The sequence below is a fragment of the Chanodichthys erythropterus genome, chromosome 15 (genome assembly GCF_024489055.1).
Source record: "Chanodichthys erythropterus isolate Z2021 chromosome 15, ASM2448905v1, whole genome shotgun sequence".
NCBI classification, from domain to species: domain Eukaryota; kingdom Metazoa; phylum Chordata; class Actinopteri; order Cypriniformes; family Xenocyprididae; genus Chanodichthys; species Chanodichthys erythropterus.
This window is the reverse complement of record NC_090235.1, coordinates 28,965,949-28,986,327: the sequence shown is the minus strand read 5'-3', so window position 1 is coordinate 28,986,327 and position 20,379 is coordinate 28,965,949. Positions and strand designations below refer to the sequence as shown.

The 20,379-nt window shown below is 36.8% G+C and overlaps 1 protein-coding gene across 1 annotated transcript; it reads right to left on the bottom strand.

Moving 5' to 3' along the window:
- On the bottom strand, positions 1 to 3,462 carry nrsn1l (neurensin 1-like). Its single transcript, XM_067410795.1, has 2 exons — positions 3,283 to 3,462; positions 1 to 513 (listed from the first exon to the last, which is right to left on the bottom strand). Exons 1-2 carry the CDS (start codon positions 3,460 to 3,462, stop codon positions 118 to 120), a joined length of 576 nt encoding a protein of 191 aa, XP_067266896.1. The 3' UTR covers positions 1 to 117.
- Between the last annotated feature and the right edge of the window lie 16,917 nt (positions 3,463 to 20,379).

Below are 20,379 nucleotides of genomic sequence, written 5' to 3'. Positions count from 1 at the left end.
TATCACATAATTATCAAACACAAATAAGACTCCCAAATTTCTCATTGAAATAAACAAGGAGCTTCAGCTGATTTTTTTTCGACAGCACTCTTGAACGGGCACTCTCAAACAGCTCTTTTATGAGCAATGCTGAACTTTATCTTCCCTAGCGAGAGGAGACACGTCACTAGAGGCTGGACTGGGAGGCTTCATTACAGGGTCTGCTGGACTTCTCATTGCACTCAGGACTCTGGTACCCCCCTTCCGTTCTCCTTTTGAGTCTTCCTTTTGGGTGGGAGTTGTGGAGAAGTTAGACTTCAAGATTCCACCTGCCATCAGAACCCCGCCCAGACTGAGAAGCCCCGTCCCGACCAGAACACATATGTGTAGCGAGTGATTGTGGCGCATGGCCTGTCGGTCCACGAACAGCAGTTCGCCATCACCGAAAGCTTCAATACGAGTAGGGATGGCATAGCCCACTGTCATGACCACCAGCCCCACAGTCAGGAGTACGACACCAACCGCAAGAGTGACCTAAGAGTGAATAAGAGAATGTTCTTCATTCTCATGCACTATATATTGGTTCAATTGACCTTACGACAGTGGTTACTTAACCACAGCCACCACTTTTCAAGGGCAAGTAATCTATTTATGTCCATCAAACAAAACAACCGTGCAAACTGGCTTGCTCCCTGACGCACCTGATGAAATTGGAATAAATAACTTAAAATGCAGTTTATCATAGTTTATCATCACGCAAATATCAGAAAACTTTTAGATCAGTTTATGTTAAAACACTAAATATGGTAGAAGACAAGAAAACGATATACAAGGGGAAATCTACCCAAGAAGTTAAGAAGTTCTGTCAAGAAGTTAGACAGGATAATTGTTTTTTTTTTAATAAATATGAATTTATCTCTGCTGTTAGAGTAAATGCGCATGGGCTTTATCCAAGAAACTATTGATTTCTTTTTATGTATGGATTATTTGGTTTTATTTGAAAAACAAGCATGCTGAATGGACTCAGGTGTTTCAACAGCTCTTATAAGTAATGTGACATGAAGCCAAAGTTAACTTTATTTTAGGAAAACACACAAAAACAGTATTTACCCTATTTGCATCTGCAAATTGTCCATTACACATTTTTCTGTTTTCAATGTCAATTAAAGTTAAAGGGATACAGTTCACCCAAAAAAGAAAATTCTGTCATTAAGTACTCACCCTCATGTCGTTCCAAACCCGTAAGACTTTCGTTCATCTTCGGAACACAAATAAAGATCTTTTTGATGAAATCTGAGAGCTTTCTGTCCCTCCATAGACAGCTACACAACTGACAATTTGACGCTTCAAAAGTTCATAAAGACTTCGTAAAAATAACCAATATGAATTGAGTGGTTTAGTCCAAATTTTCTGAAGAGACTTGATCGCTTTATATGATGAACAGATTGAATTAAGGCTTATATTCACATATAAACATTCATCAACCTGTATATCAGTTGTGGTAAACGGAAGTTCAAGCAAATGGGGTAAATACTGTTTTTGTGTGTTTTTCTTAAAGGTGCCGTAGAACGTCTTTTTACAAGATGTAATATAAGTCCAAGGTGTCTCCTGAATGTGTCTGTGAAGTTTCAGCTCAAAACACCCCATAGATTTTTTTTTTATAAATTTTTTTAACTGCCTATTTTGGGGCATCAATAAATATGAGCTGATTTAGGCTGCAGCCCCTTTAAATGCTCACGCTCCCTGCCCACGGGGCTCGCGCTTATCTTAAACAGTGCATAAACAAAGTTCACACAGCTAATATAACCCTCAAAATGGATCTTTACAAAGTGTTCGTCATGCAGCATGTCTAATCGCGTAAGTATGGTATTTATTTGGATGTTTACATTTGATTCTGAATGAGTTTGATAGTGCTTCGTGGCTAAAGCTAACATTACACACTGTTGGAGAGATTTATAAAGAATGAAGTTGTGTTTATGAATTATACAGACTGCAAGTGTTTAAAAATGAAAATAACAGATCCAGACGTTAATACTGGCTGCCCTTGTGTAATGCATTGAACATGAGCTGGCATATGCAAATATTGGGGGCGTACACCCCGACTGTTACGTAACAGTCAGTGTTATGTTGAGATTCGTCTGTTCTTCTGAGGTCTTTTAAACAAATGAGATTTATATAAGAAGGAGGAAACAATGCTGTTTGAGACTCACTGTATGTCATTTCCATGTACTGAACTCTTGTTATTCAACTATGCTGAGGTAAATTCAATTTTCAATTCGATGGCACGTTTAAAATAAAGTTAACTTTGGCTGCATGTCACATTACTTATAAGAGCTGTTGAAACACCTGAGTCCATTCAGCATGCTTGTTTTTCCAAATAAAACCAAATAATCCACACATAAAAAGAAATCAATAGTTTCTTGCATAAAGCCCATGTGCATTTACTCTAACAGCAGAGATAAATTTATATTTATTTTTAAAAAACAATTATCCTGCTCAATTTTTCTGACTTTGAAGCACAATGCCATATGAAACTCCTTGAAATCTACTGTTGATGAAAGCTGTCCAAACATGCAAGCTTTATTTGTAAAGCCTTTTTATTTAATGGAGAAACCAACACAGAATCACAGATGTGTAAAATAAACCAAGGTCTGATCCAACGCTTACATTTTTCATGATTGCTGGCTGATTTCAGGAAACGGAATGAACAGAACTATTAAAAAGCCACTCTGGATATCCAAATTACGTCACATAACAACACCTTTTTAGCTTAGTTAAAGGAATCTGCCAAAAAAGGAGGTTTGTATGTGTATGGCAGTTCAGTAAAGCTTAACGGACAAAATGGCGGATGGCAACAAGTCTTCTCAGTGCAGCGATTTGATTGGCTATTTGGGCTCTCATTTATCTGATCTAAGGTCAATAGACAATTCAGAAAGTTTGGTTTAGTTTATAACTTCTGAAAAGACTAGACGAGACTGAAAAGTGTAAATCACATCAACCTTCCATCAGACAGTTTGTTTGTGATGTGAATCTGAAAGTGAACCGCTATTGATTATGCACATTTTACGGAAAATAAACATCTTCAGTGGTATTCATTTTGATAACAAAAGCATTTTAAAAATTTACCAAGTTTCAAAACAGTATAAAACATTCTGAAAGACCAGAAGGAGCAAAGTGGAGTCAATCAAATTTGGTTTTGGACTCAAGCAAACAAAGAGAAAACAATATATACTTTTGGATCTCTTAAGCAAAGTGCACACAACAAAAATAACACAATAACACAACAAAACTTCTCTCTGATACCTTCCAGAAGCCTGAGCTCCACCGCAGCGGTGATCTCTGGCCCTGAAAATCCTCCTGCTGCTCCCTCATTGAGGCTGTGCACTCCTCGTAGAAGTGGTGTAAATAGGAGCGCACCCCGAAAACACGACAGCTGGAGTCGACCGCCTGACCGGACCCACAAACCTCAGAGCAAGAGGCCATCTCCCAGACCTGTGATTACAACCACACATCATTACAGGCAACAAATAAGACATCCTAAAATATTGAAAAAGCAGTTTTCAACTTTCTTAGCTTTTACTTGTCATCATTTTAAATTATATATAACAATGTGACCTTAATTTATCTGTCTGTTTTATAAAGGGTTAGTTCACCCAAAAATTAAAATTCTGTCATTAATTACTCACCCTCATTTCGTTCCACACCTGTAAGACCTTTGTTCATCTTTGGAACAAAAATTAAGATATTTATGATAAAATCTGATGGCTCAGTGAGGCCTGCATTGACAGCAAGATAATTAACATTTTCAAAAGGTACTAAAGATAATGAGAGAATACTTTTTGTGCACCAAAAAACAAAAACAAAATAATGACTTTATTCAACAATATCTAATGATGGGTGATTCCAAACACTGCTTCATGATGCTTCGAAGCTTTACAAGTCTTTTGTTTCGAATCAGAGGTTTGGAGCGTGTATCGAACTGCCAAAGTCATGCCCCCCAGTGGTGAACCAATGAAATTTCAAAACTTTCCAAAAACTTACGACGTAACGATATCTCGTTTACTGAAATCACGTGACTTTGGCAGTTTGATATGCGCTCCAAACCACTGATTCGAAACAAAAGATTTGTAAAGCTTCGAAGAATCATAAAGCAGCGTTTTGAAATCGCTCATCACTAGATATTGTTGAATAAAGTCGTTATTTAGTTTTTTTGCCGCACAAAAAGTATTCTCGTTACTTCATAACATTAAGGTTGAACCACTGGAGTCACATGAACTGTTTTAAATATGTCCCTTTCTGGGCATTGAAAGTGTTAATTATCTTGCTGTCAATGGAGGCCTCACTGAGCCATTGGATTTTATCAAAAATAATCTTAATTTGTTTTCCGAAGGTGAACGAAGGTCTTACGGGTTTGGAACGACATGTGGGTGAGTAATTAATAACAGAATAATTTTTGGGTGAGCTAAGTTTAAAGTAAACATGAAATCAAAATGGACAATTCTTGTTTTTCTATGGAATGTTGCAGTATTTATTATAAATGATTTATCTTTTTCCGATGGACAAAATCAAGTCTCGCCCTACATTTTGTTCTTGTTCAAGAAGTTTCACCATACGTCACAATATGGACAAAAAGACTATAGCAGCATGCCAACTTTAACCAAACATATAGTTATTTGCTTATTAATTCTCACACACATTTGTTTTTCAATCTCAGCAGTGTCCACGCTTACTACATTTGATGGTGTCTTAGAAGTGAAAAACCACCCACCGATGAACTCTCTCACCTGTCATCCACACTCTCAAGAGCGTCATGCATAATTTAATTCATATTATTTCACAAACACTTCCATTTGCATTCTATAGATCCACAGATTCTGACATAGTATTACCTGTTGATGCTTTATATTTAACTGTACACTAAACTAAAACCTTAAGTTTTAGATTAAGCAAAGAGTTTATAATTGAGCTTATTCATATTCTGAATACTCAGGAGGCACTGTAAATGGTTCATTAGCTAAAACTGAAGATCAGAATAATGACCACAGAGGCTTAAAAAGAGAATTATGCAAATTAGTTCTTAAATCATTCGCAGATTAGTGGTTCATATGCAAAGCATGGCGCAGTTTTTGGTATTGGTGGGGCAATTAATACACCCCCAAAGAAAGCAATTGACTGGTATGTACGTTATTTTTTTCCTATAAACATATATATGTAGCAGTATTTTCACACGTTTCGGTAACTATATATAAAAAGATTATTTAGTGGTAAACAGTCGAGTTGGACTAAGGAGGTAACCATAGCAACAACAGCAGACCGCATAGATCATTATCTGACAACTATATCAGAGAACATATAATCATTCTTCTATCATGAAGTGGATTCACATATCACAAAACTTCGACGGACCTCACGAGAGGCAATGTAGCCTATTAATTCCATAAATCGACTCCTTTTAAAGCCCTTTATTTGTGTAGGCTGTTATTTGCACAGTATATCTAATGAAAACTAACCGGTTTGTGCATTCAGGGAATCTAGGCATATTATAAATGTTTCCATTATGCCATCAATGACAAAGTGCTGATGAGAACGAATCAACCCACTATTGCATGTTTATGACAATAATTGTGCAGCAAATATCAATCATACGACGTAACTGCTTGAGTGACATTCAGAACACTCAAGATATTTTCTTATCTATATCTGCACGATCAAACCCAGTGTCTTAGCAAACGTTTATGCAAATAGGGTTGTACAAAATAGTTACGTTAAATCAAGCGGATCCAGAGATGCTAAAATATTGGAGACAGACAGCAATAAACATGTCAATAAACGCCAAATCAATAAAGACGATTTAACGAGTCAGTGTAATTATATAAATCACAATGGCAACAGTACATTAAAATGTCACAGGCAACGGATATTGCTCGTACGTCGCTATTAAAACTCATTTAAATGACATCACTCGTATTAGGCTATTCATTTTCATTGTCTATGATATGGCGCTTGCCAAGCAAAACGATAGCCTATCTGTGCAAATGTATCAATATTTTTACATACAAAATAAGTCAAATAAATCAGGCTACTACCGAATGTTCAGTAATCGATCCTTGTTGCTTGTTTTCGTGTCTTCATCAGCCAAAGTTTCATTTGCTGGAGCGCGCGCAATGCGCATGCGCGTCTGGTCTTCACAGCATTCACACACGGTAACGTTAGCTATCTTTCCCGTTTTATTTACAATTGCGACATTTACGTAAAGAAATATTAATAATAATATCAACGAGTACTTGATGAAGTCACCTTTTAGACACATTCCTTTCAAATTTGCACAACTACAGAGAACAATATGTGTCAATTTCTCCTTAACAGAATTAGCCTACCTGTAAGGTGAACTCCAGGCAACTGCAGTGTTCTTCGATTAACTGTTATATGGTAAATACAACAAACAAATCAGTTCTAGATTCTTCCATATACATTTTGTGAATGTTTTCTTCATCATATGCATCAAACATTAATCAATGGTTCATCTGTCAATCAATGTTGATTATATTGTGTAAACATCTGAAATCATATAGGTTAGGCTACACTGTGTGAATATATATATATATATATATATATATATATATATATATATATATATATATATATATATATATATATATATTTAAACCATAAAATCAGTTTTAATATGTTTGAACACTGGCTTTTATTTTCATACAAAATCATACCACAGAGTTAATTGAATTATACTGACATTTTACTCAATTTTAAGTGTGTTTGGTTGATTTAACTTTCACTTGGCAAAGTATCAATGTGTATATCATGTGTATGTTTGTCAGAATGCAAAATATAGCAGTGTACAGTGTGGTGACTGTATGTGCCTATTTAAAGTATATTACGCCAATAACAAACATTCAAAGTTAAGCCTAAAATTTATTAAGAAAATAAAATAGCTTTTTGCTCCCTGCCTTCAACTTTGAAAACCATATATAGAGAAAGAGATGATAAAAATTCCTCAAAGTTTTAAGTGCTCTCAGAGCATTTGTTAGCAACATTGCAACACCATGAACCATGTTCAAGGTTGTGCATCTATTATGAGGCTCTGAATGACAGAAATGACATTTTTGTAGAAATTCCACAAACTCATCAAGTAGTTCTATGCCTGCACATTACAGCTATGACCTTTGGATATGTTTTGTAGTTATGAATGCTTAGAAAAGTGGATGTCCTCACATGACAGATTATGTTCATGTTAACACACACTCTTCCTTCTTCAGTCAATAAGTGTTATTTCCATGGCTACACAAGCAGATAAATAGAGGCATTCAGTACTTTAAAAAGGGCTAACATGCAGAAAGAGACATGTTCCATGTGGATTTAAATATTTCCTAGAAGTGTGACAAAGGGTCAATAAAAAATGAAAAATATGTCTTTGTACAAATCACATACAATTCAAGGACTTACCAAGCATTGCTCATTGTTTTGCTTATTTGTAAAAGTAAATGATTGGTTATAAAATAAAACAGCTTTATACAACAAGGTGGAGAAAACTAGAATCATGTGACAATTTCTATGGAACCTTTGAGAGATAGATAGACCTGTCCATGGTGCTGAAGCTCCAGAATGACAGCTGTCTATTTTTCCCGCTAAACTAGATTTCAAATTTTAAACTTAAAAGATTAGTTCACTTTTAAATAAAATTTTCCTGATAATTTACTCACCCCCATGACATCCAAGATGTTCATGTCTTTCTTTCATCAGTTGAAAAGATGTTTTTGATGAAAACATTCCAGGATTATTCTCCTTATAGTGCTACAGCTTGTACTAAATGCAGCAGCTAGAGTTCTTACTAGAACTAGGATGTATGACCATATTAGCCCAGTTCTGTCATCACTGCATTGGCTTCCTGTTAAACATCGTATAGATTTTAAAATCTTGCTAATTACTTACAAAGCACTAAATGGTTTAGCTCCCCAGTACCTGAGTGAGCTCTTAAAGCATTATAGTCCTTCACGTCTATTGCGATCTCAGAATTCAGGCCAGCTGATAATAGCTAGAATATCAAAATCAACCGCAGGCGGTAGATCCTTCTCCTATTTGGCACCTAAACTCTGGAACAATCTTCCTAGCATTGTTTGTGAAGCAGACACACTCTGTCAGTTTAAATCTAGACTAAAAACGCATCTCTTTAACCTGGCATACACATAACACATTATCAGTTTATATTTTCAAATCCGTTAAAGGATTATTAGGCTGCATAAATTAGGTCAGCCAGAACTGGGAACACTTGAAGAGTTTGGTTCCAAAACGCAATAACTCCATTTTGATTAATTTGAGTAAAAAGGTGTTTTCTTTACCAAGAAAGTGGCAAGATGAAAACCACTATTTTCTGTTTCAAACTTTCAAATAGCATCTTTTGGTTATAAAAAAATAAAAAATTCAAATATACATTTTGATTTTAAAAAGTTTATTATAAAAACGTATTATATTTTTCCCAAAATGCAATAAATCCATGACACTTTTCTTTCAAAATGCAATTAATCCATCAATATAAATGTTATTTTTCAAATGTTTTTCAAAGTTGATTCATATACATGACAGAGTTTAAACTTTGCCAATATTTATCTTATATACAGGCATTTTACTAAAAATACATTCAGCCGTCACTCCCAAAATTAATCTTGTTAATGTTATAAATTATTTGTCATTACCGATTAAAGTGTATCTGGCGCCACCGCACGGTTAAATAAACACATTTGCCGAGTACATTGGTATTAAAAACGGCTTTTAAAAAAAGGCCTCAATGTTTACAGTGGGTGGAATGGAGCGCTGTGATTGGTTGAGCGGATATATCGCGTTCTGCAGAGAAGGGAGACTGGCGTTTGTCGCGTTTTGGAAAGAAAGGGAGAAAACATGACAGAATAACACGACGGACATCGCATTTTGTGTAAAATTAATAAATGACATTTCAATACCGACCAGATACAATACTGATTTTGGCGAAAACTCAATTTTTTGAAAATGGCGTTTATCGCGTTTTGGAACCAAACTCTTCACTTCCTATAACACCAAATGTTACATCAGAAAAAGAATGGCATCTACGCTAATATTAGTCTTCCTGTTGATCCCGAGGTTTACCGTAGTCAACCGGATCCGGGCCGTATCCAGGTGAGACCAAGGACCTGCGCCTTGACACGACCACAACACAGCCCTGAAGTATCAGCAGAGATTGAGTCAATTAGATCATCCACTGTGAAGGCCTCATCAACACGACAACCAGTAGCGCAGCTCCTCAACAACCGTCCATACCGGCGTGATGAATAAGATCCTCAACTGGATGGAACTGAAATAAATACTTTGAATGTTGCGATCCTATCGGACTTATGATAGCAACCTGAGTCGTAGCAAAGCACTGTTCGCCAGAGGAGAACTGGCCCCTTGACTAAGCCTGATTTCTCCCAAGGTTTTTTTCTCCATTTTAACACCTATTTGCCACTTGTTTGCCACCTGATGTCACCTGTTGGAGTTTGGGTTCCTTGCCGCTGTCGCCTTTGGCTTGCTTAGTTGGGGACACTTGACATTTGACTTGACATTTGATATTCAACAGTGCTTTGATCTGCCTGCATTGACACTATTCTTTAAGAGCTGCTGTGCAGCCAAAATTATGTACCAGTTATCAATGTAAAGCTGCTTTGATACAATCTACATTGTAAAAAGCGCTATATAAATAAAGATGACTTGACTATAGTGGACTTCAATTGCCTCCAAACGGTTGAAGGTCAAAATTACAGTTTCAGTGCAGCTTCAAAGGGCTTTAAATGATACCAGACAAGGAATAAGGGTCTTATCTAGCAAAACGATCGGCCATTTTCGAAAAAAAATACAACTGTATATGCTATATGGAGAAAATCCTGGAATGTTTTCATCAAAAACCTTAATTTCTTTTTGACTGAAGAAAGAAAGACATGAACATCTTGGATGACATGGGGGTGAGTAAATTATCAGGGAAATTTTATTTAAAAGTGGACTATTCTGAGGTGTTCTAGAAGAAAAATGCGATACACTCATTTTGCAGTCTTTCTTCACCAACTGTCTCATACCTTTTTCCATAAACATAGGATGTGAATATTTAAAGTGCGGGGGCGAGCGGCAGTCCTAGAGCGCGCAGATAATGTGCTCATTATGTCGGTGAGGCGGCGAAGCATAAACGCTATCAATGGCAATGCCATCGTTTCCCTCTCACCCGTGATATACGATGCGCTAACACTGCTGGCGTCGTGTGGAGAAGCCAACGGAGTTCAAAAAGTCAAGAGACGCGTCTCCTGATGTAGCGGGACCCAGACGGCTCGCCTGCGTGCCAAAATGGAGATGTTACATCATCTTAATGGTCAAACAATGGGGCGTTGAGATGAATAAAACATGTCATCTCAACCTAAGCCTAGCCTGTTTCATGAGGGCTGAGGTAAACCCCGCGTCCGAATATGCAATAGTATGCAAAAGCCATATGTCAAATGGATGTCAGAATACGAAGTGGTCATGATGCAGTTAGTGAACAGTCCTGTGTGCAACCAGAGGAAATTTGGCTATTATATGAGGCAACTGGAGCCGAGAAGCCATCAGAATTTAAAAGTTAAAAAAAAATAAAACAGTGGAGACAGCTCTTTTTAAGTGTAAGAGGTCTGGGCTCCAGGGGGCCGCAGAAAAGATTTTATAAAATGCATTTATCAGGACTGTCAAAGTATTAACCTAAGATATTAATTAAATATATGTAGCGTGATAATTTTTTAACACATTTGCAAACTTCACATTCTTACCACTTCATTTCACTTTCTGATATCTGGTTAGAAATCATGATTAATATTACAATTAATAGTATAATATAGTATACACTAAGGATATAGTGAATATGAATAGTTTGCATTTGTATTGTATATATGTTTCACATCACTGTGGCCGATGGCACTATTTACTGCTTTGGAACAGTATTTATTATGTAAATCGGCAAGCAAATGTATTTTTTTTTTCCTCTTTAGGGTTACTTCTAACATTACTGTAATACTAGAATGAAAAAAGATACACTGTTAACTTTATCTTTATCTGTAACTGTTTAACATTATCATTCATTTTGCCTTTTGTATAATGACAATAAAAAAGTGTTTCATTTTGGAACATCTTTATAATACCACTATTTTTCTAACTGTATAATATTTGCACAGAACATGAATATATATATCTGCCTTTATATGTTAGAAAGTGGATCCATCACAAGGAAAACATCATATTTGGTGGTCCTTGGCAGTATTTTTTTTTTTTTAAATAAAGAAACAAGAGGAACCAAAAGAGCTTTTTTGTGTGTGTGTGGTTAAATTGCATTAGTTTTACAACACCCAAGGGAATTATTTTTGTGGTTATTGTTAAGATGTCACAAGGTGAAAGAACACATGGGTCAAAGGTCAATACAACAATGGCAGATGAAATTCTGTATTCCTACAGAATGTTCTTAATTTCATTCAGTACATAATCTGTACTTTAGTACATTGGAAGATCTTTATCATCTGTTTGGGTGTCTGCTTTGTGTTATTCAATATGGAAGTTTGGTCTGCACGTACGGTTTTTACCATAAATAAATAAGTGGGAAAAACATTATGATTCAAGCTTATTGCCAAGATAATAATGTTTTTCAGTCTTGAGAGTTTATATTCACTAATCCTTCACAATTTGTGTCATCTCTGGTTACATAAGGATATTGTTTTCTCTCTTTTTCTGTCCCTCTTCCAGACACTGTGGCCTACATTTCACACATGGAGATTTGTGTCTGAGAGATACTGCTCCCAAATCGCCTGAACGCTAGATGGCGCTATCATCCCAGACAGCTCACGACAGAGAAGCTCTCGTCTTTGTTTTGTCCAAGAGTCAGAGACACACACTTAGTCATCTAGAAGTGCCTGCTGGTGCAGCATTACGGTTTGGACAACTACATTTCTTGTGGAATGTACAGTATGTGAACAAATGCTGTTTGTTGAATTTATTTGTTTATTTGCTTTTTTTTTGTTACTCTAACACAGACATTCCCTCTGCTTTTCCAGGACTATTTTATTTCCTAAAAACAGTCTTCTTAGAAATTATTTGACTTTACCAGTCAAATGTTTTGCAGTGCCACATTAACAGTTCAGATGCGTAAAAAAATCCCTTCACCAATAAAGGGCACATTTATAGGTTTCAATCCACAGAGGTAAACATGTCATACATGTCTATGAATCCAATGTTGGCACTGCGGACCACTCACATCCTCTGTACAGCCCTGCCCCGTACCCCCTGCCATCTGTCCCAGTGTCCTACACACGCTGCTCGCTCTGCACACAGCCCCAGGGCAGGCGCGGGGGGTGCCGCGGCACAGCAGCCCCGACATCTGCTGCTTCCGTGGGCTGAGCGGATGCGGAGGCCCCCTGGGTCCCGGCGAACAGCGGCAGAGGCCGAGCAGCCACACCGTCCTGCAGGGTACTATTGTCTCTCCGCCACATCATGGTGGTGTCAGCGATCACCGTTCACGCTCCTCTGGGTGAAGGGTGGAAGGCGTTTTGTGCCATTTGCCTTGGTCGTTAGACTGTAAGGTCAATTTGACCTGAATTAATATTAAAATTTTGTGTGACAGTGTGTGTGTCTCTGTGTGGCATACAGATGCAATGCGCATGTTGCAGGGTCAGAAATTAACGGGGGAACAAAAATGCTTCCCAAATTCAAGATAAGGGGCAAAAAATGCCCCTGCATAAATAAACTAAATTTATTCAAGATAAGTAACCTTTATTTCTGTAGCGCTTTATACAATACAGATTCCCCTGGTCTTTATTGACCTGGGACATCATTCACTGCCCTCCCCTTCATTCATTTTTTTAGACACCAACCTTCTTAGTATTCCTTAATCTATTCATTATCAACAATATATCAAGGAAAAAAAAAGAAAAAAAAAAGAATGCCAGTTTTCTTTTTTTGTAAAATAAGCAAGGGACCTGAGGTATGTCATAGTAAGTATATATTTTTTCTGCATCCACCTTTATTCCTTAATGTCTGATACACAATGATGACGTGATGTTTCACTCATAATTACTGCAGATAGAAAACAAAAGTATACACAAATATCATCAGCAAAACTTGAAATGGCACAGCGATTTACTGCAGAGCAATCCTGAACGCAGTCAATATTATTGTCACTCTCACTTGGTGGATCTAGTGAATAAGCTGTCAGTGAACAAAATATTGATTTTGAAGATATTAAAAACAATAGATTTGAGTATATGGTAGAGATTGCGAATATGAACTAGGGAAATGAGCCTTGACGATGACAGTGATAATGGTAAAAAGCATCTGCTCAATTTGATCCCGTCAAGTTCCAAAAGGTAATAAAATATGCTTTATTTTATTCTTTTGTAATTGTTATTAAATTATCAGGAGATTTTTATATTATTGCGGCAGTTAGAGATCCATCAGTATTAGATATAGATCTAAGAGTCGCTAAAGACACAAATATGTAACAATGATTGGTGAAACATTCATGCATTTAAACAGTTTCACAGTAATAAGCAGGAAAATAACAAAATTATTGATGCAAACTTAAACAAATATGAGACAAATCAAATTTTCGTGTAAAGCAGTTTTAAAAAGACAATAGTGTCATTATTCAGCTCAAGTGATGATTCAGTTCAGTATTGCATTAGATTTCTTTTCCCTAATTTTGCAGCGATGAGCATTATAACCAATCACAAACGTTTCTGTTGAGCTTATGAATGCAATAGCCAATCAGAGGCATTTCGGTTAGTCACCACTGAAAATGCTGAAGTTTTGTTCAATGCGCACTTACTGAATTCTGCTCTCTCGCAAATTCTCTCATCATAAACAACAAACAGCCGATATAATGTGAGAAAGAAAGAAATTTTGCATTGTAGACATTTTCAGTGATTATAAAGGGAGTTTTTGCGTGAGTGCATAACTCGCACTAGACTCAGAAGTCACGGCTGCTTCAGTGTTATTTACTTGCTTTCTGTTTATAATTTATTCCCAGTTTAAATAAAGGATGATACACCAAGGATGATAACTATAATGATAATGATAACATTTTGTTTTTCAAGCATAACCAATGTGAAGTCTTTATTTTCTAATGTGTAAAAAAGTTCTTACCAATAAACTGACAAACAGTTCTTAGACAACACAAATACATTTAATTAGATGACTATAAAAATTGACCTTACAAAAGTAAAAAATACTCCTGAAATCAATTTCAAGGAGAATATATTGGCCCTTAATGGAAAAGATAATTTCAGACCCTAATCTAGTCATAAGACTTTCTGTTACATTTTTTTTTTTTTTTTTTTTTTGCACTTCGCTTTCTTTTCACAACCAAACGCTTGTAATTTTTCATTATGCCTAAGAATTCTTGCGGGAATTGCTATTCTTTTGTGGTATGTACAAGAAGCTCTTAAAAAGATGCAGCATTGTGAAAGAATACCCATTTGTGATGAGCCTACCTATGAATAATGAATATTAGAATACTTTGATACTCTAACACTGTAAAAGGAAAAGAATCAGACTCTCAAGGTCTTGTTTTTCTTCCTCGACATTGCGCTGGAAGCCAGGGCATCACTCTCTCTCTCTCTCTCTCTCTCCCTCCCCGTGTCTCCCTTTTTCATTTTCCTCCCTGAGAAGCAGGGTGCATGGCATAGCATCCTCTTTTATCTCAGGAGCAATCAATAATGTATGGGACTCCCGGGCTCTCTATGGAGAGGAGCTCCAGCGTTGCTGCCGCCCTGCCGTACCACTCGGCACTGACAGCCCCGCTCAGCACCCCGTCTGCCAGCCCCGGCCCGGGCCTCCAATTAAACACAGTACTTAGAGAATCCGGCAGCTCGTGTACAAGCGGAGCACGCCTCAGAGAAGACCCCCCCCCTCCATCTCCCCCCAACCTCTGGAGACCCCCTAACCTACTCGCCCACACCGTATTGATCTTCACGCAGATGTAAAAGACTATTGAGGTCATCATTCATTTTTTATCATTCCCAAGAAAAATGGCAAAACGTGTGGCAAAAAAACATCTTTGTGTCAGACGTAATGGGCTTGGCTACAAAAACTTAGAAATGCAGCAAAATCAAGCTTGGTTCTTGACCCCGTAAATCCACATTTAGGGTCATTAAGCTCAGCAATGCTTCTCTACATGAGTCTGTCGAAACAATCTGTATTGTATAAAGCGCTGTATAAATAAATGTGCCTTGACTTGACTTGACAACAAAAGATGCATTCACCATGAGGTTAACATTGGCCATTCTGCAGATGTGGTATTGATGAGTGTGCTCCAGCAGATGTTGACTTCAGCAGCTCTCTGTTGAGGCCCGGCCCTGTTGTGGTCACGGCGTGAGCCGCTGAGAGCCGGTAACACTTTCACCTAGATATTATCACATAGAGACTGTGTCTGTACCTCGAACTAGTAAATACAAAAAACTTCCAAAACCTTTTAAGGGTAAAAATTTAATTGATGTTCAAAAAATGAAAATCACAGATAAATCAGATAAACAAATGATAAAGCTTGGGTTACTGAATATTAGATCTATTTCTTCAAAAGCACTTATTGTAAATGAAATTATCACAGACAATAAACTAGACTTGCTGTGTTTGACAGAAACCTGGCTAAAACCAGACGATTACATTACTTTAAATGAATCTAGTCCTCAAGGTTATGATTATCGACACAATCCTCGACAGAAAGGCAAAGGGGGAGGTGTTGCTGTAATTTATAGTAATATATTCAGAATCATTCAAAAGAATTTCAAATATAATTCCTTTGAAGTGATGGTGCTTTATGTAACATTATGTAAGTTGACATTTGTGCTGGCTACTGTATACAGGCCACCAGGGCACCATACTGACTTTATCAAAGAATTTGCTGAGTTTCTATCAGAGTTAGTACTGGCTGCGGATAAAGTCCTTGTTGTTGGTGATTTTAATATCCATGTAGATAATAATAAAGACGCATTTGGATTGGCATTTGCAGATATTTTAAACTCTATTGGAGTTAAACAACACGTGTCAGGACCCACTCATTGTCGTAATCATACCCTAGATCTAATACTGTCGCATGGAATAGATATTGATGCTGTTGAAATTCTACAGCAGAGCGATGATATATCAGATCATTATTTAGTCTCGTGTATAATACAATTAGCCAAGGCTACAAAACCACCACCCAGCCATAAATATTGTAGAAAAATCACGTCTGCCACTAAAGATTGCTTTATAAATAATCTCCCCGAGCAGTTTCATCGCCTTAGTATACCTGACAACATAGAAGAACTCGATGCTGCAACAGAAACTATTGGCTCTCTCTTTTCCAGCACATTAGATGCGGTCGCTCCTTTACGTCTAAAGAAGATTAAGGAAACTAATCCAACGCCGTGGTATGATGAGCACACTCGGGCTCTAAAACGAGCTGTTAGAAAAGCTGAACGTAGTTGGAAGAAAACAAAACTAGAAGTTTTTCACCTTTCGTGGAAAGAAAAAATGATTGAGTACAGAACAGCCATAAGAAATGCTAGATCTACTTATTTTTCAAATCTCTTAATAGAAAACAAACATAATCCTAGGTATTTATTTGACACAGTGGCTAAATTAACTAGAAACAGAGATTCAACTGCTGACGTTTCCATAGAGCACAGCAGTAATGACTTTATGAACTTCTTTACTTGCAAGATTGATAATATTAGAGAGAAAATTATAAACATGCAACCGTCTACAGTTTCTCTTCAGACAGTGCACTGTAGTGTCCCTGAGGTAAAACTAGAATCATTCGCCGCTATAGGAGAGGAAGAATTATCTAAACTTATCAAATCATCAAAATCAACGACATGTATGTTAGACCCAATGCCGACTAAACTACTGAAAGAAATGCTTCCAGAGGTCGTAGGTCCACTTCTTGATATAATTAATTCATCTTTAACACTAGGACACGTGCCAAAAACCTTTAAGCAGGCTATTATCAAACCTCTTATTAAAAAACCTCAACTAGATCCGAGAGATATAGTAAATTACAGGCCAATCTCGAATCTACCTTTTCTGTCAAAGATACTAGAAAAGGCAGTTTCAACACAACTGTGTTCCTTTTTAGAAAGAAATGGAATCTGTGAGGATTTCCAGTCAGGATTTAGACCATACCATAGTACTGAGACTGCTCTCGTTAGAGTTACAAACGATCTACTCCTATCATCCGATCGTGGCTGTATTTCTCTATTAGTGTTATTAGATCTCAGTGCTGCTTTTGACACTATCGATCATAACATTCTTTTAAAAGACTTGAAAACTATATTGGCATTAGTGGAATTGCTTTGGCATGGTTCAAATCATACTTATCTGACCGTTATCAGTCTGTGGTAGTTAATGAAGAGATGTCGTATCGATCACAGGTTAAATATGGGGTACCACAAGGCTCAGTATTAGGACCGTTGCTTTTCACTCTGTACATGCTGCCCTTAGGAGAGATAATTAGGAAGCATGGTGTTAGTTTCACTGCTACGCTGACGATACTCAGCTCTATATTTCCTCGCGCCCTGACGAAACCTACAAATTCACAAAACTAACAGAATGCATAGCTGACATTAAAAACTGGATGACAAGAAATTTCTTATTATTAAATTCAGAAAAAACTGATTTCCTAATCTTTGGACCAAAAACTTCCTCACGAAAAAACCTTGAATACTCTCTAACACTTGACGGGTGCTCCATTAAACCTTCGTCCTCAGTTAGGAACCTGGGTGTGCTCTTTGATACCAATCTTTCATTTGAAAGTCATGTTTCTAGTATCTGTAAAACCGCCTTCTTCCATCTAAAAAATATATCTAAATTACGACATATGCTCTCAATGACAAATGCGGAACAGTTGGTTCATGCATTCATGACCTCAAGACTAGATTATTGTAACGCTCTACTGGGTGGTTGTTCTGCTCGGCTTTTAAACAAACTACAGTTGGTTCAAAATGCGGCAGCTAGAGTTCTTACTAGAACCAGAAAGTATGACCATATTAGCCCAGTTCTGTCAACATTACATTGGCTCCCTATTAAACATCGTATAGATTTTAAAATCTTGCTACTTACTTATAAAGCTCTAAATGGTTTAGCTCCCCAGTACCTAAGTGAGCTCTTAATGCATTATAGTCCTTCACGTTTATTGCGATCTCAGAATTTAGGCCAGTTGATAATACCCAGAATATCAAAATCAACTGAAGGCGGCAGATCATTTTCCTATTTAGCACCTAAACTCTGGAACAATCTTCCTAGCATTGTTCGGGAAGCAGACACACTCTGTCAGTTTAAATCTAGACTAAAAACACATCTCTTTGCTCTTGCATACACATAACACATCATCAATACATTAACATTTTTCAAATCCGTTAAAGGATTGTTACGCTGCAATAATTAGGTCGGCCGGAACCGAGAACATTTCCTATAACACTAGATATACCTGTACATCAGAACAAGAATGGCATCTACGCTAATATCTGTCTCTCTGCTTATCCTGAGGTTTGCCGGGTGCTGGATCCAGGCCGTATCCAGGTCAGATGGAGAACCTGCGTCTGGACCTGACTACAACGTAGCCCAGGATCCCCGTATCCGCTTGCATATATTTATATATAATCGATTTTTAATCTCTATAATAAAAATGTACAATTCAGATTTTGATCTCCATATACATTTACATATATATATCTTCCAAGGGGTTTTTTCCCTCCTAGGACTTTTTTCCCAGTGCTAGCACGCTGGGTTTTTCTCCTAGGGGGTTTTTTCCACCCCTGGAAGTCAGCCGACATTGGCTTAATGTAGCACCATCTTGTATATGTTACATATTACCACGCTTGTTTGTACAGTTTTAACCACTTCCCTTTTTTTCTGTGCTTCTAATATGTAAAGCTGCTTTGAAACAATTAACAATTGTAAAAGCGCTATATAAATAAATTTGACTTGACTTTTGACTAATGACAAACACTGACGCTGCTGAATGCATCAGCCTGTAATAAAACATTCAGAAAGTCCCACTGCGCTGCAGGCCCACTGACCAGGGCTAATTGGAGGTGCTTATTCAAGGCACTTTCCCACCGATAAATATTTAAATGCACTTAAACTTCATACACAATGCACTGCTAAAATTATTATTATTTTCAGAAAAAAATATATAAACACCCCTGGAACAAGATAAATTGCAAAATATATTAAGGAAAATTGTTTTTCAGTTCACATTTTGTGAAGAAAAAAAAGCCAATTGGGTAGATTGGTAGGTGGAAGATAAATTCAAGACATATTCTGGTAACACTTAACAATAAGGCTTCATTTGCTAACACTAGTTAAATACATTAGTTAACATGAACTAACAATGAACAATTCTTCTACAGCATTAATTAATCTTTGTTAATGTTAATTTTAACATTTACTAATACATTATTAAGATCAGTCTTTTAACATTAGTTAATGCACTGTGAACTAACATGAGCAAGAACATTTTTATTAACATTAACAATGGTTAATAAATGCTGTAAAATATATATTGCTCCTTGTTAGTTAATGCATTAAGTAAGGGATAATGTACATCCAGAATAAACTCCAACAGGGTGATCTGGATCTTGTATCAGCCTGAAGGGGTTTATTCTGAGATAACAACCAGCTGGATGTACAGTATCCCGCTTATTACACGGCTACTTGCCACATAAGTAAATAATTAGACACAAAATACTAGCGCGGCAAGTTCAAACAAGACGGGCATTTAAGAGATACGGTACAGTAACACCACTAATTAAACTGCATTTCACCACATAAATAATTATGGGGATAAGAGATATTGATCTGAGATGAAACTGTTTTAAAATCATACCTGTTTGTTATCTTATAATCCAACAGTGTACAAAACAATAGTAGCAAAATGGCAGCAGCTGCGTTTGTATGAAACCAGAGAGAGCGAGTCCATGATACTGGATGACATAATTAAATAACTGTACACAAAACATTGATTTGACAGATTTAATATATTTTATTATCTCACCAAATGCAAAACTTCGATGAAGAAAAACGATTCCTAGCAAACGTAAAGCATTGCTGACTTCAGTAACCCAGATGAGCCTGTGTTATCTGTTTTCAGCGGTTGTTATTGGGGAATAACATGGCGCTGGATAGCGCGATTGACCAATCAGAATCAAGTATTCCACAGTGCCGTGTAATAATTAATGTTAATAATTAATTAATAATTAAGTCCACAAACATCCCCCTAAACAGAAAACTTTCTGCATTTATTGAATTTCAAAAAACATCACTTATTATAATTTGTAAGCTGTATTCCTCATGGACACTAAAACATGTCCTCACAAGGACAATGATTTCGAA